The sequence below is a fragment of the Cottoperca gobio genome, chromosome 22 (genome assembly GCF_900634415.1).
Source record: "Cottoperca gobio chromosome 22, fCotGob3.1, whole genome shotgun sequence".
Taxonomy (NCBI): Eukaryota; Metazoa; Chordata; class Actinopteri; order Perciformes; family Bovichtidae; genus Cottoperca; species Cottoperca gobio.
In genome coordinates, this window is record NC_041376.1 from 8,579,795 (window position 1) to 8,594,989 (window position 15,195).

At 39.5% G+C, this 15,195-nt stretch overlaps 3 protein-coding genes across 4 annotated transcripts; 2 read left to right on the top strand and 1 right to left on the bottom strand.

Moving 5' to 3' along the window:
• The first annotated feature begins 695 nt into the window (after positions 1-695).
• cnr1 (cannabinoid receptor 1) lies at positions 696-4,402 on the top strand. Its single transcript, XM_029460682.1, has 2 exons — positions 696-1,030; positions 1,977-4,402. Exon 2 carries the CDS (start codon positions 2,053-2,055, stop codon positions 3,472-3,474), a length of 1,422 nt encoding a protein of 473 aa, XP_029316542.1. The 5' UTR covers positions 696-1,030; positions 1,977-2,052; the 3' UTR covers positions 3,475-4,402.
• A 1,029-nt stretch (positions 4,403-5,431) lies between these two features.
• akirin2 (akirin 2) lies at positions 5,432-8,219 on the top strand. Its single transcript, XM_029460822.1, has 6 exons — positions 5,432-5,606; positions 5,930-6,103; positions 6,318-6,461; positions 6,579-6,728; positions 7,362-7,433; positions 7,592-8,219. The coding sequence occupies exons 2-6, from the start codon at positions 5,932-5,934 to the stop codon at positions 7,600-7,602; spliced, it is 549 nt and encodes a 182-aa protein (XP_029316682.1). The 5' UTR covers positions 5,432-5,606; positions 5,930-5,931; the 3' UTR covers positions 7,603-8,219.
• A 430-nt stretch (positions 8,220-8,649) lies between these two features.
• orc3 (origin recognition complex, subunit 3) lies at positions 8,650-15,084 on the bottom strand. Of its 2 annotated transcripts, none has more exons than XM_029460820.1 (20): positions 14,870-15,084; positions 14,673-14,724; positions 14,492-14,589; positions 13,947-14,085; positions 13,644-13,748; positions 13,367-13,533; positions 13,150-13,289; positions 12,731-12,890; positions 11,909-12,022; positions 11,651-11,784; positions 11,313-11,376; positions 11,103-11,219; positions 10,908-10,987; positions 10,370-10,503; positions 10,112-10,203; positions 9,901-9,998; positions 9,654-9,795; positions 9,452-9,568; positions 9,117-9,196; positions 8,650-8,906 (listed from the first exon to the last, which is right to left on the bottom strand). In XM_029460820.1, the coding sequence occupies exons 1-20, from the start codon at positions 14,891-14,893 to the stop codon at positions 8,801-8,803; spliced, it is 2,163 nt and encodes a 720-aa protein (XP_029316680.1). In that variant the 5' UTR covers positions 14,894-15,084; the 3' UTR covers positions 8,650-8,800. The 2 variants fall into 2 exon arrangements, with proteins under 2 accessions (XP_029316680.1, XP_029316679.1); XM_029460819.1 differs by having other exon boundaries at positions 10,112-10,206; positions 14,870-15,081.
• Positions 15,085-15,195: the final 111 nt, after the last annotated feature.

Below are 15,195 nucleotides of genomic sequence, written 5' to 3' on the forward strand. Positions count from 1 at the left end.
TGTATAATATCAATAATCTGAATTTATTGCAAGATTAGTGATTTTTCATTTTACAGCTAAAAAAAACACTTTTGTATCATATTTGCATTAAAGTACTTTTTCCTTTCTAATTTTATAAGAAAGAATTATGCATTATTTCACGGCCCTGCCTCCCCAACACCCCAAATAAATTAGTTTGTATTTCTGTTATTTGTTCATACAAGATCTAACAGAGAATTTAACTGCATTTCTTAATCTGTTTTTAAAACATCTCACCAAAATGCAGTTGAAAACTAACCAGCTGGCTAACACTGGCACATTTACAGAAATGTTGATTCATGTGTGATGTCCTTATAAATAAATAAATTAGATGAAACTCACATCTTATTGACCCAAAACATTAATCATGTTTCTGTGTGGGATTGAATACTGTACATTTATTTGACTGTGAATGTCATAATATATGTGTCTTCATGCAAGCATAATGATAATTGTTGCAACTGATTGGTTACCATCAATACTTTTCCACATATAATCAGGTCAGAAAACGAGCCAGAAAACATAGTTGATATTTTTATTATTGGGACACTGAACAATGAAACACATCGGTTGAATGCTGTGTTTCATGTGTTGCCTGCAGCAGCTGTTTTACTCTTGTATAAATAGGTGTGGATGATGCTCAGAGATGAACTTCCTACTGCGCTCAAACACCTCGGAGCACGTGACCAGCAGGCGCACAAAAAGGAGCCTTAACACCGCCCGCTCCCACAGCACACACTGACTCTCTCCACCGGCTGACTGCCCGTCCGGCTTCACTGTATTTGACATTGACAGTATCTGGGGAGGCAACCCACGATAATTCCCTCCGGCATATAATCAAAACAACAACATTTGTAGTTTCACACTGGCTCTCAGTTCTTTGTGGAGTTGCTGCCACTGTTGGTGAAGAGAGCGAAGACAAGCGACTGGTTTACTCCCAGTTTAGTTTAGTTTTTTTTTTTTTTGTTTGCCTTATTGATCGAGGCAAGATGTTTGTGCTGAGAAAATCAAGGTACGTTTTTTTTATTTCGTTTTTCTTTTCTTGGTGTTCTTTCTTTATTTGATCGTGATAGTTTTATTTTCTGTGTTATTTTAAATTTCTTCAAACGTGCTTAGTTTGTTCTTATTAGTATTATTCCCCCAAGATATTAGCAAAGCTTTGATCCAAGCTGTTTTTAGACACAACATAAAACAAAAAAGAATCTTATAACGTATTTCATGCGCAACGGCCGAGTCATGTTTAATTGTTAGCCAACACTGTTTCTGCTGTTGACATATGTCTTATTAAAAAACCTTAATTGAAACTTAATTGTTAATAATTAATATCATCATTACTGGCATCAAAATGTAAACGGATCATTGGACAGATATGTGCAGTCTTGATCTTGTTTCTCCCTAGATGCCTAATTAATCCCATAATTATTGAGAGAGAGAGAGAAAAAAGAAACGGACTTAATGCTTAATGACCTGCTTTAATGAATAAGAAAGCCTGACTGTCCTACATACTTAATGCAATGATTTCCCCTGAGGCTGCACAGGTTTGTCATCAACTGTTCAGTTTCCCACTATTGTCTGGGATGCATCTGCTCTGGAGTCAGCTGGCTGATACCCAATATCTCATTACATTACATTACATTTAGCTGTCTCTTTTGTCCAAAGCGATTTACAATAAATGCAAGCAATCATGAGGATACAACTCCGTACAGTAAGAATCTTGCAAGTACATTAGCTTCAAATAAGCCAAACCAATTTAAGTGCTGCATACAGAAATAAGAATTGAAATATTTATTATTGGCCAAGGTGATGTCGAAACAAATTCCTTTTCCCACTATATTAATCATTGATGGTTCTCTGTGTATTCAAATGTTTTAAGAATTGAATCTAATAAGATATATTTATTAATTTTTAAAGAAATGATTGCGTTCTTCATGGAAAAAAATCTCCTTTTTTTTTCATAGATGTCCTTTTGCATGGATATAAAGCTGTTACACCACACTCCTCTCCATTAAGCATCTCTACATCCACAACTCAGCCATGAAGTTGGCTTTGCACAGGATAGCAGGCACCACAATGAGTACATTAACAGCAGGTGTCCAGTATCTCGGCTCCAACGACGCCAGCTACGATGACACCTCCATTGACTCGACTCTAATCAAGAACCGATTCCACTTTGAGAAGCCTCACTCCGCCTCGATTAGCAACTCATTTCCTGGAAATAAAGAGGTCATTTACAGCGGCCTTGCTCCCATTTTCCCCACAAATGTGTCAGACTTTCTGCTGAGTAATGGCACCTCTGTGGACAGCGGAGGGGCGGTACAGTGTGGGGAGGACTTTGTGGACAACATGGAGTGTTTTATGATTCTGACTCCCGGTCAGCAGCTCGCAGTCGCCATCCTGGCACTCACCCTGGGTACATTTACTGTGCTGGAGAACCTCATGGTGCTGTGTGTGATCCTACACTCCCAGACGCTTCGGTCTCGGCCTTCCTACCACTTCATAGGCAGCCTAGCTGTGGCTGATCTGATAGGCAGCATAATTTTTGTCTATAGCTTCCTGGATTTCCACGTCCTCCACAGGAAGGACAGCCCCAATATTTTCCTCTTCAAGCTGGCCGGGGTCATCGCCTCCTTCACCGCCTCTGTGGGCAGTCTGTTTCTCACTGCCATAGACCGCTACATCTCCATCCACAGGCCCATGGCGTACAAACGCATCGTCACAAAGACTAAAGCAGTCATTGCCTTCAGTGTGATGTGGACCATCTCCATTGTCTTCTCACTGCTGCCGCTGCTGGGGTGGAACTGCAAGCGTCTCAACTCTGTCTGCTCGGACATTTTCCCTCTAATCGACCAGAAGTACCTTATGTTCTGGATCGGGATGACAATTATCTTGGTCCTGTTCATCATCTACGCCTACATGTTCATCCTCTGGAAGTCCCACCACCATGCTGTCCGCATGCTGAGCCGCAGCTCCCAGAGGAGTGTGATTGTCTACACTGCAGAGGGGACTAAAGTGCAGACGGTGAGGCCCGAGCAGGCACGGATGGATCTCCGCCTGGCTAAAACCCTGGTTCTGATCCTGGTGGCCCTCATCATCTGCTGGGGCCCACTTCTAGCCATCATGGTTTACGACCTCTTTGGGAAGGTGAACGACTTCATCAAGACTGTGTTTGCATTTTGCAGCATGCTCACCCTGCTCAACTCAACCGTGAATCCTGTGATCTACGCCATGAGGAGCAAGGACCTGCGCAGGGCTTTCCTCAACATCTGCCATATGTGCCGGGTAGCAACGCAGCCTCTGGACAACAGCGCTGAGAGTGACTGGAACAGCAGGAGTGTAAGAGGCACAGCAGCAGGCAGGGCGGGGAAATATGGAGCCGACTGTGGAAAGACTCGAGTAAAAGTAGCCCAGGTTACTGTTTCTGGAGTGACTGAGTCTTCTACAGCAGAGCCAGTGTAAAAGACAAGCTGCCCTGCTCTGGTACAACTGTGAAGTTATTGTAGAATAGCCCCGACCCTCCTAGTGAACTGCTCTGTTACTGTGAAATGTGCCAAATAAAAGACTTAGATACAAAACTAAAGAACAAGTTTCTGTTGCTTTTGTTTTAAAGCTGAAATGAGTAATATTTATATATTATCCAACTGTATGGTGGAGTGTGATTATACTCTTAAGAACTGTGCATTATCTGTTATTGAGAAATGGTTTGTTAAGTTGCACAAGTCTAAATGACAATGCCAATTTTATCTCATTTCATTCAGTAAACAATATAGTTGTATTTACGAAAACTTTTTTTTCTGCAACAACCGTTACAACACTCTGCTCTGTCACCTTTGCTGTAGTTTGAATGTGCATAAAGTTACAGATTTCAGCTTTAAGGTAGACAAGTATGGAGTTCTCTTTTGTTCTTTCTTTTTCACCCTACTTCATAGCACTATTGTGGCAATGATGCAAGGTGAAACTGTGTCTACCTTCATGCAACATGTCAGTTTTGAATGACAGCACACTGCTTGTAAGTAAAATTAGCATCCTATTAGTGATTTGAAATCAGCTGTTGATGATTTTGTAAGACCATGATATTGTACAGTTTGGCATTCTAATGTTGTTTTACTTTATTTATTGTATTTTTTTTACTTGTACTTTGCAAAGTAAAATGGTGAGTCGTACTTTGAAATATGAACGGCTTTTTGATCAAATCAAAACTTTAGTCTGTCGTGATTTGGGAATGTTACATTGTTGCTTATAACACATGTGTTTATGAAACAATTACAGCAGTTTGTGAGAAGCTACACTGGTATTTGTGTGAGGCATCCATTGTACAATTGTGTCTCATAACTGTGTATACGCAAGGACATGAGTTCAATAAATATATGACATTTGTCTATTTTTATCATAATTTTGTCAACATACCTGGTGTCTTTTTCACAATAAAACAATGAAATCTCAGCAAACCATCACATCTGCACCTGCTGCTAATGGTGTAAGTGTGTGTTTAAAGATGTGGGGCATACCTTTTTGACTTATTTGATTAGATTAAATTAGATTAAATTAGAATAAAGTTGATTAAATTGTATTGAGTGATACTGAGAAAAGAATAAGTGTGGTTTAGCATCTAACCAGAAATGAAAAAAAGCAGTAAAATGCAGAGTAATGTACAAATGTGTAGTGGTGCTGTATAAATAGAATAAACAGTAAGGGCTAGATATGAATATGCTAAGATATATACAGTATGAACAGTATTAACAGTAGCATATAGTAGCAAATAAAGTATCTATCTATCATCTATTCATATTACACTGTTGGGATACATTATGCATGTGCAGCAGTCACAGTAGGCAAAATATATAGTGTAGATATAACTACAAGTAATGGCAATTACTTGTGAACCCCCAAACTATTTCTACATGAACTTGTGATCCCTCGACACAGGCTATAGTCTTACTGTGGACGTGAATAATGTGCAGTTCAACCCTGTTTTGTACAATTATTTAACTTAAGGACCTTTTTGGGCCTTAAGAGATGAAAATATTTCTCACAACAAGAAAGTAGAAACTTAAGAAAAGCTACTCAGAAGTAGGCATACTTTTAAGTCTTAGCCTTAAATACAGTCTATGGTCTTAGCCTACTGCTCTGTGTTTGTTTGTGTAACACTGCCCTCCTGTGGAGATACAAGAGACACCAGCCACCTATTGTCTATTATTTCCCATGTACTGATCATACTGATGAACGGAGTTGTTGTTCATCGAATGGTACGATAAGGGAATAATGTAACCAAATTAATTTCAAAACGTGAATTTCGCAAGTTGTAAGCTATACTTAGGATAACATCAACTTTTCATTTCTCATCTTTTACTCTTCCACTACATGACCCAGAATGCATTGTAGCGCAGTTCGCACGTGACGTCACGAACCGGAGAAGCCGACAGCCTCATATCAAAAAAACAAGCAGCTAAGTTGCGTTAGCTAGCTCCCCTGTCTAACAGCAGACAGTTGGCCCGCAGCCGGCTGATCGTCACCTCAACTTTTGGGAAACAACTTTTAGAACAACACGAGTTGTTGATTGCAGTTGGACAGACCGACTTTTACCCCTAAAGGTAACAAACGGTTTTATTCAAATGTACACCAGAGCGCAATGTTCTACGAATGATAGCCAAAGCTAACGTTAGCTTTGTTTTCTTTTTGATTATTGGCTAGCAAGCACAGCTAGCGTTAGCTTGCTAGCCAATATTTAAAGCCGCGCAGTATGTTTAGCATGTATTCCTAAGCGAAGGAAACCGGTTTTAGCAGACAATTCACATTGTTATTTGCAAGTTGTGTTAAACAATAGTCATGGTTGGCAGTTATCTGAAATAACTGATGTTATCACTTCATTATTGTCCTGTTTCGGTATTTTGCACCCCCTTTTAACAAACTGAAGTCATGGCGTGTGGAGCCACCCTGAAGAGGACCATGGATTTCGATCCTCTGATGAGTCCTACATCTCCTAAAAGACGAAGATGTATCCCTGTGTCCCCATCGTCCTCATCCCCTAGGAAGTATCTTAGAATGGAGCCATCGCCTTTCGGCGAATCGTCTTCAAGGCTTAGTGCAGGTAATGTTACTAATGTTGGCCAAGTTGGCCTGCTTGGTGACCGGCCAGGGGCTTGAGAGTCATTAGCAACACGTTGAACTGCACTAGAATGAACCAGAAAACAAATATGCTTATCAATGTTAAAGTTAAGTTGTGGACTCTTAGCATGACAGCTGTTTTGTCTTCACTAAAAGACCCCTCTCCGTCTTTTTTTTACTTTCTTTTGTCCCACTAGAACAAATCCTCAACAGCATCAAGCAGGAGTACAAACGCATTCAAAAGAGGAAGCATCTAGATGGAGTCTACCAACAGTCAGAGTGCTGCTATTCTCCAGAGTCCCCATCCCAGTCGTCTACCATGAATGTTTCCAGCATGTCAGGTTGGTTGAGTAGCACACTGCTGACAGGAGAGACTGCTCCAGAATTGCTGAGACATGTACCAAGACAGAAATACAACATATGCCCTGATTGATAGGTTTTTTATTTGATTTGTACAGGGACGTCCTCTGGAGGCATTTCACCTACTAGAAAAGAACAGCCATTATTCACCCTCAGACAAGTTGGAATGATCTGTGAACGCCTGCTTAAAGAAAAGGAAGAGAAGGTGCGGGAGGAGTATGAGGAGACCATGACTTCAAAACTGGCAGGTTTGTACATATTGAGCAAATTATGACTCTGGACAACACGAATAAATCAACATTCCAAAACTTAAAGGTATCTAAATTCAATCTAAATATCTAAATTCACATTTGCAAAGTGGAAACTAGCAACTGTGTGGCATTTCTGCTGGAAGTTGATGAGCAACGTTTTTGTTGGTCAATTGATCAATAGACTTATCTTTGCAGCACTATTATACGTATGATGTTTATCATTATAAAATATATATTACATTAATAATTTAATCTGTCAAATTATAATTGCCTAAATTACCAGAACCATCCGTCACGTTTTAAAGTTCTTTAATTGTCTGTCCAGCTGTCAAAACTAAGAGTTATTAAATTCACTGCGTATAAAGTGAACCAAGTAAACAAATCCTCAAAATTGTGACGCTGTAACAGGCAAATGTTTTTTTGGTTTTTTTACTTCACAAAGCCAGATTTGAATATGGGAATGTATTTATTCTGGACCACAGTAAATAAAATGAGTACTATTTGCAACAAGTGTGTGTGATCTGTACCATAGGTAAAAGACAAGTCTCTGGGGAAATTACAATAATGCACATAAGGCTTCACATTCAGTTGTACAATAGTAATCCTATTTTCCTGTCCTGTACATTTCAGAACAATATGACACCTTTGTGAAGTTCACACATGATCAGTTAATGCGACGATTCGGGGAGCAACCTGCAAGCTGTGAGTTATTTCATTTCATCTTAAATTATTTCCACATACCTGTCTCACTGGCAATACTGTATGTGAGAATGTGTTGGATCTTGGTTTGAGCTCCACCGTTTTTTTTTGTTTTTGTTTAAAGTAACAAGTCTGGTTTCTGTATTTTATTTAATCTCCAGATGTTTCCTGAGTGTGGCCCAGAAATCTTTGCAAGACGGCCTTCTCTTGCTGCAAGCTATCATGTGATATCTCAAGAAGAAGAAAAAAAAGCTCATCATTGTAAGAGATTCAGTTTAGCTAGTTTAAATGAAACTTTTCTTACTGTGCCATATTTCTGTCTTTGGGCAAAGGTTTATATGAAGCTGTTGTCAGTTGTTACCACTCTGTTGCTAGCAACTAGGTGCTTCCTTATGTAAATTAATGGACCCTATCTCTACCAGTGGCCTATGTTCCTCCTGCTGTACGTGTATCTACAGTTATCTCACTTTTGTAATGATTCCCAGCATTCCAGGCTATGTCACTTGTTTTTCTGTTTGTTACATGTAAATATGATAAAGCAGTGCAAGAGTTTTACTTAAGGTTTGCTGGTCAATCTGAGAGGAAGTGGAAGAAACACAGCAGAACAGAGTCAATATGTTTGCGGTTTGTCCTCTGTTCATTGCTTTTTAAATTGAGCATAAAGTGGGCTAATTCGATTGTTTTTTGTTTTTGTTCTCCCTACCAGTGTTTTTATTTATTTTGATGGTATCACTTTGAAACCAATGTACTCCATGGAAAAAACAATAAAAAAAACTTTTAAGAGTTGAATTGTTTTGGTACATGTTATACGTTTTGATTGATATCTTTAGCTTTTTAAATATAAATATTGACTCAAGTGAAGTATTACAAGAAGAAATCTGGATTTTCTCAATTGTCAGAAGTTTTTCCTAAAGACAATCCTTAGTGAAGGATTGCTCCAAACCCTGTCAACTATGAATCCTCCAAAGTGTCTATCCCTTAAAATTGTGTTTATCACATTTTATGAAAAAGAAGTCTTGACCATTGGCTTGTCTAACTATCCTATGCCTTCATTATAGCAACATATTGGCTCAACCACACCAAGTTAAGTTTCAAGACTATCACTGATACTAAAAACTACATTTTGTGGAACATCCAGCAGCTGATATGATTTCAACATCTCCAGATAGTTACATTTAGCTTAATCCACTGCTATAAATAAGCATGTATGGCACCATGGTTATCAGAAAACTACTGGCATATATTTTATTGGAGGGAAAAATGCAGTACAAAATATAAATCCAAGTCAAGTTTGATAAGATCTTAAATAAAGGGAGACTGCAGCCACACATGTACAGAAGTGTGCATGTGGTTTCTTTTTGAGAGTTGGGTCAGCAGCCTCCCCAGGTGATCCGAGCCACGTGGTCAGTCTTCTGCCTGGTGGACTTAATGAAGCCCAGAAATTCGAGCTCGGACACAGCTCTGATGAAACGAGCGCTAGAAGAGAACAAGCTGAGGAACAACATTTCTCAATTGTGGATTGTACTCTGGACAAAAGTAAAAATCACATACAATAAATCATCAGTCAAGAAACTTATCGAAAGAACTAACTTGTTATTTTTTTGTCAAATTCACCGCAAGTATAATAATAGTGGGATAGCATGATGAGGGATAAACATGTTGGTAGAAAAAGTTACGGAAGGATACTGTTTGACATCATCCACTTTCCCGAAATTGTCAAAATCTGGATTGTTGCCCTCAGCAGCAGAAACCACAGTGGCATAGGCCTGAAAACAAAACAACACAGTCTACATCCAGGTACGTATCCAGTGAGATATTTGATTTTCAGATCAATACCGTGACACATTGATCCTCAGGATCAATAGAGGCTGAAAAACAAACTTCCTAAGTTTGTAGGGCAAAGGTGCCGTTATTGTTTGGATTTATATTTTGTATAAGCATCATTTGAACTTTTTCCTTAAAAGACATTGGTTGACGATGTAGTTGAATTATTAGCCAAACTATTCCGTATGTAAACTCACTTCCAGCCAGTCGAAGAGGTTTATCAGCCTGCCGCACTCCAGGTGGAGTTTGTACACGATGCAGATATCAGGAGCTGCATTAGAGACAGTCCCATCCTCAGTCTTCAGGCGGTCATTCTGAAAGAAAAGCCAAGAGGCTCCAATGAAGGCACGAGTACTTTCATGTTAAGATAGTTACACAGATGACGAGATTAAGATGTACCTGAAGATAATAGTAAGGGCTGTTGAGTGCGGTCTGAATGGAGGTGCGAGGTGTTGCGTTCAGGTGGCGTCTCACAGTGGCAGAAGAAGTGTAGTAGCAAACCTCATTCAGTGTCTGAGACTCAGGGGGAGACAGGTGACTCCTGGGTGGGAGAGAGAAGTTAGTCAAAGAAGACGTTTCTACCTATTTATGCGATATAAAAAAAATTGTTAAATTTTCAGCAGCGCGAGAAGGTAACACGTCTTACTTCACTAAGCCGTCGATAAACTCAATAGCTTCATTTCGCAGAATCTCAAACGGACTCAGTTTCTTGGACCTCCGAGACTCGTTCATCTCCAGCAGCGCCTACAATACGTGACAATAACCAGACAATTTATGGATCAAACACATCAGCAAGGTGGAGAATCTCTTTTACAGAAATGCGGTGAAGATAACATTCTTCATAAAACCATAAAAACCTTCTGCAGCTGGAACAGATCGGTTTTCTTTTGAAGATTTTTCACTGGAGAGGTGATACAGTCTTCCACACTGGGGGGAGGTTCTGCAGCTACTACTGTGAAGAACAAGACAAGTCTTTCAAATAGTGTTGCATATTCACACCCTACAGTTATTATTATTTCAGAAAAGACACTATGAGGGGAAAGTAAGTATCTATTAAAAAAAAAAAAAAAAAGAATAAAGTCATGTGGATGCTCTACTTCATTTTTACTACTTACCGTCCAACTGCTTAAATTTGGCGAGCACATCTTCCAGCTGGACGAGAGCGCTCGTCATATTCTTGGACTTGGCGAGCTGCAGAATCTCCACACACTTCTGTAGCAAAGTGATCAGCTCATCTTTGGCCAGCATCCTGGAGGGTTAGGGTTAGCAGGTTTACAAGAAATGCTTCTACATTAAAAAGCCTGTGTCAGACAACAAAAGGCTCAGTCCTGTTGTACTGTATATAAATGGCTAATTGACCACCAGGAGGAGCAGTAATCATCCAAATATCATTGAATATGTTGCCATCTAGTGAAAGAAATGTGTAAAGAAAGTTGGCTAGAAAGGAACACACACACACACACACACACACACACACACACACACACACACACACACACACACACACACACACACACACACACACACACACACTACAAATGGTTATGACAACACATCCAAACTGGAGGACTTGGATCAAAGTGCCTACAGCTTACAATGAAGACCTTGTGTTGGTCCTTGTGGTTGACATACAGGTTAAATATCCAAACTTACTTCAGCAGCCTCATGGCTGACTGGTATTCTTCATTCTCCCATACGTTCTTCTCCAGGCAGATTAAATGGAGCTCTCTAATCTGTAACACACAGATAATTCAGTGTTACTGTGCCAGTTTGAAAAGAGCGGACACCGTTACCTCAACACAACGAGGAAGTTTTGTTCTGTTCAATTATAAAGCAGTCATTTCTTGCCTGTTTTCCGAGAGGGTATCGAGGCAAAGAGGAGGTCAGAGTGTGGAGACATCTCAAGATGGGATAATAGTTTTTGTGATATTTGTGGAGGTCTTTTATTAGCCTCTGACAAACCTCCTAAAAAAACACAAACGCATTAGATTCTGTCCTGGTATGTGCGTACATTAGTAGGTAATGCCTCAGGTGCAGAGATAAAAACAAAGAATGTACCTTTATATGAGCATCATCTGTTGACAGATTCACTTGTTCCTGAGGTTCCTGCTTCTCTATATACCTGGGGAAAACATACAAGTTAGACTCGATTTAAATAAGTTGTACATTAAAAAATAAAAAGGTAAACCAAACCATATAACAAGCTACTAACACATTTATATATAAAAAAAAAACTTAAGCTACCTGTGTGCTTACAGACAAACTAAATGATGCATTTACACAGTTTAATGTTTTGTCTGTTAAATCCACTAACAAGTTATTGCACACATGAAAACCAAATGTTGCGTGTGTATATGTGTGTGTGTGTGTGTGTGTGTGTGTGTGTGTGTGTGTACCTCTTGAACGATGGCAGCTGCCTGATCCTCTCCAAGTCTTGGTGACCAAGCTGCATCACATTGAGCAGAGCCTCCTTATTCTTACAGCACAGCACACTGAGAGGCTGAGAGTGAAAGTGCTCCAGCAGGGCCAGCTGCACCAAGAAAGAGCAGAAAGACCGTTTACCACATGCACGTATCTGAATTAGAGTTACAGACAACCGGTACGAACGGAAGATACACCGATAAGATACATATTAGATAAAAGCTACGCTGTACCTGAACACCCTTGATGAAGTTTCTCACTGAGAAATCGTGGTAGAGGAAAATGCTGATCATCACCTGCATCACTTTACCATTGAGCTTGAAGGGGAAGTGCGTTGTCAGGATAAACTGGAAACGTAGACAAAAAAAATACAATTATCTTTCTGGGATTTAATTCAAAATTGCAATTCAATTTGAACAAACACTACAAATTTCGATCCCAAAAATGAGAATAGTGTTGAACCCATACTTCCTTTACAAAGCCTCAACTAAATGAAGAGTATAAGCTTCACAAAGTTAATCATTGTTATGGATATTATATGGTACAAGTGATCATGTTATTGTTGTCCATCGCCTGTATGTACCTGGGTAGCCGAATCTGTCACATTAAGAGATGATCATCATCAATGATACAAACAAGATTTCAATTTAACGCAAGTCTATAAAAAGGCTGTTGAATTTGTCTTAATGAAAACTCAATAATGCAGAACAGCAGCAAAAATGTAGACTTTGTGTTTCATGAAGTTAAAGAAGCAAAAAACACCTGCACACAAGTTTATTTACCAAAATGTAGAAGTAAGACAAAACATTAAAAAAAAAAACAGTACAACTTGTTAAATCTTCAGGATTAAAAATTGTGCAATACCAAGTATTTCAAATATCCTGCATGAGTATCTCATAGGACAGATTTGAACTCTTCAATAGTACAAAGTTGAATGGAAGATTCAAAAAAGGCTTTCAGTTCTGGAAGCTCATATCATGACTGTCCACCATATTTACTGAATACCTTTATTTGTATTCTTTCTGTCTGTACTGTATGTGAGAGTGAAAAACTACCTTGTCTATGACTGTGGCCAGATGCTGTGTACAGGAGAGGGACTGGAAGAGCTCGATGCAAAGCAGGGAGGACACCGAGTGGGGCAGCATGTGTTGGATGGTGCTGGGTGATGTGGCGATACCAAAGATGAACATCAGCGGAAGACGTTCAATGTACCGGCTGGGGAATAGAGAACACGTTTTAACATCCAAACTGTATCAACAGACGACAAGGTATTCTTAACAAGGTGATGGATGAACTTTTTCTTCAGTGGTTCACTTGCTAGAACACTAGTTTAGGTGTAAAGGAAGGAGGATACAAAAGCAGGCTTGTTTTTACAAATGATGATCGTTTTACTGTAATACCGTAAACAGGAGGCGGGTGATGCAATAATAAATTACGAGGAAACAGTTCAGTTGTGCAGCTCAAACTTTCCCACCTGCAGATGAGTATGAAGTCCTGAAGAACTCTTGGGTTGAAAGCCTCCAAATCTTTGAAAATAATTACAAGGGGAGGCTGCTGTGGATCGTCTTTGACAGGAGAGCTACGCTTTTTTCCAGGAGTACCAGTGTAGGATTTCTGAAATACAGGGAAAAGTGATCAAACAGATTTGCAAATGTAAGATCATGTACACTAGATATGCTTTATGGTCCTACCTTTGATTTTGTATTGTACCAATCACAGAGTGTACTGAGGGAGCAGTGCACGCTATTGTGGAGCTGAGCACTGGTCTGCTCAACCTCCTCCTCTTCCTCCTCATCGTCAACAGTCACAACAGCGCCCATTAATCTCTCCAGGACCCTCTTCATCAAATGCTTCAATGCTGAAATGATAAAAACAATATAAAAGATCAGTACCATTACTATTCTAAAAGATACAAAGAGATAAGTTTCTTCCAAATCAAAAGGCAAAGCGATCTTCTGGGTCTCTTACCTCCGCACTCTTTGGCCTGCACTGAGGCCACATGAGGAGTGACGGACTGCTGGAGCAGTTCAGACAGACCCTGGAAGGTCATATCGTGGTCCGGGACATTCACACCTATATGGAGGATATCAAAAGAAAAGGAAAGCAGAAAAAAACATGTCTATGTTAGATGGGCCTGAAGAACCCCTCAAAAGGAATACCAATAGATACAGAGAGTGGAAATTATTTGTTTCCATTATATTCTAAATTGCCTGTCGTATGAATAATCAAATCAGCAAATGTCATATGTTACCTGACTCGTCAACAACATACCGAGCACAAGAGCCGCTGTGGGAATCTCACTGGCCCTCATCTGTGATGCCCAGTCACTGTGTTGGCGAGTGGAAGAGCACTTCCTCGTGAAGTCCAGCAAGCTGTCCAAGATGTTCCTGTTGAGTTCATCCTGTAAAACCTTACAGCAAAAAAATAGCTATTTTCTTACCAAATCCAAATCCATATATTTTTTATAAGACCCTGTTTGGGGCTAATATTTTAAGGCCCTTGTTAACCATCTCCTTTAGGAGGGTTTTGGTCAAAAATAATGCACAGTTGAGGTTGTACAATTGGGGTGATATGTCATCGACACTGTTTTGGGCCAACAATTATTTAGATTAATCGGAAAAATTGATTGAATTATGAAAAATAGTTTTATTCATTCAGTAGACTAATCCATTAGTCAACTAATTGTTGCAGCTCTACCCAAAACATCTCATATGTGCTCAGTGTAATGCTTATAATGTATATACATTTACCAAATAATGGATGCCAACTTTTCATTGCAAGTTCTGTTGGATGTGCAACACGTTAAATGCTCTTACCTCTGTGTCCGTTTTAATTGTGTCCCATAGATCCTGACAAAGTTTGAATCGCATTTCACTGTTCTCAGTACCTTCACAGCCATGGATGAAATGATCCTCTGTGGAGAAATGGCATCAAGTGAGTGTGACGTTAGACAGCTACAATGAGGATACTCTACTATCAACAATTAACATAACTCACCCAAACTGAGTGTCTTTTTCTTCTTGGCACTTGGCTTGAAAACGAAGCAGCCCTGAAATATCAGCGGCCATAAGTTATAAACAGTGGCAGTTAACTATGAACATAAACAAAGAAACTAAACTTTGCCATGACTGCCAAGCTAGTTTCATGAGGTTCATGAAGCCATGCAACGTAACAACGTCAGAATATTACGTTACCTTGGATACAGATGAAGTAGACATCTTAGCATTAGCGACACGTAACGGCTGTTTTATAATTACATATATAGCTGACTTGTGCTGCTGTCTGGATAAAAGTCAACACATTTTTTAAAATGCTGCTTGTGCTGTATTTAACAAACGAGTTACTACTTCCCGCCAAAGTGACGTTTACGGAAACGGTTGTGTTCAGCTAACAAATGGTTACACCCACTGTCTTCAATGTGTTACGTTATCGGGAATTATTAAAGCTGACGTAATAACCTACTTCAAAATGACAAATGACCTTAAAGTTTGTAACCTCAGTTTAGTTTAACTAAGTTTAT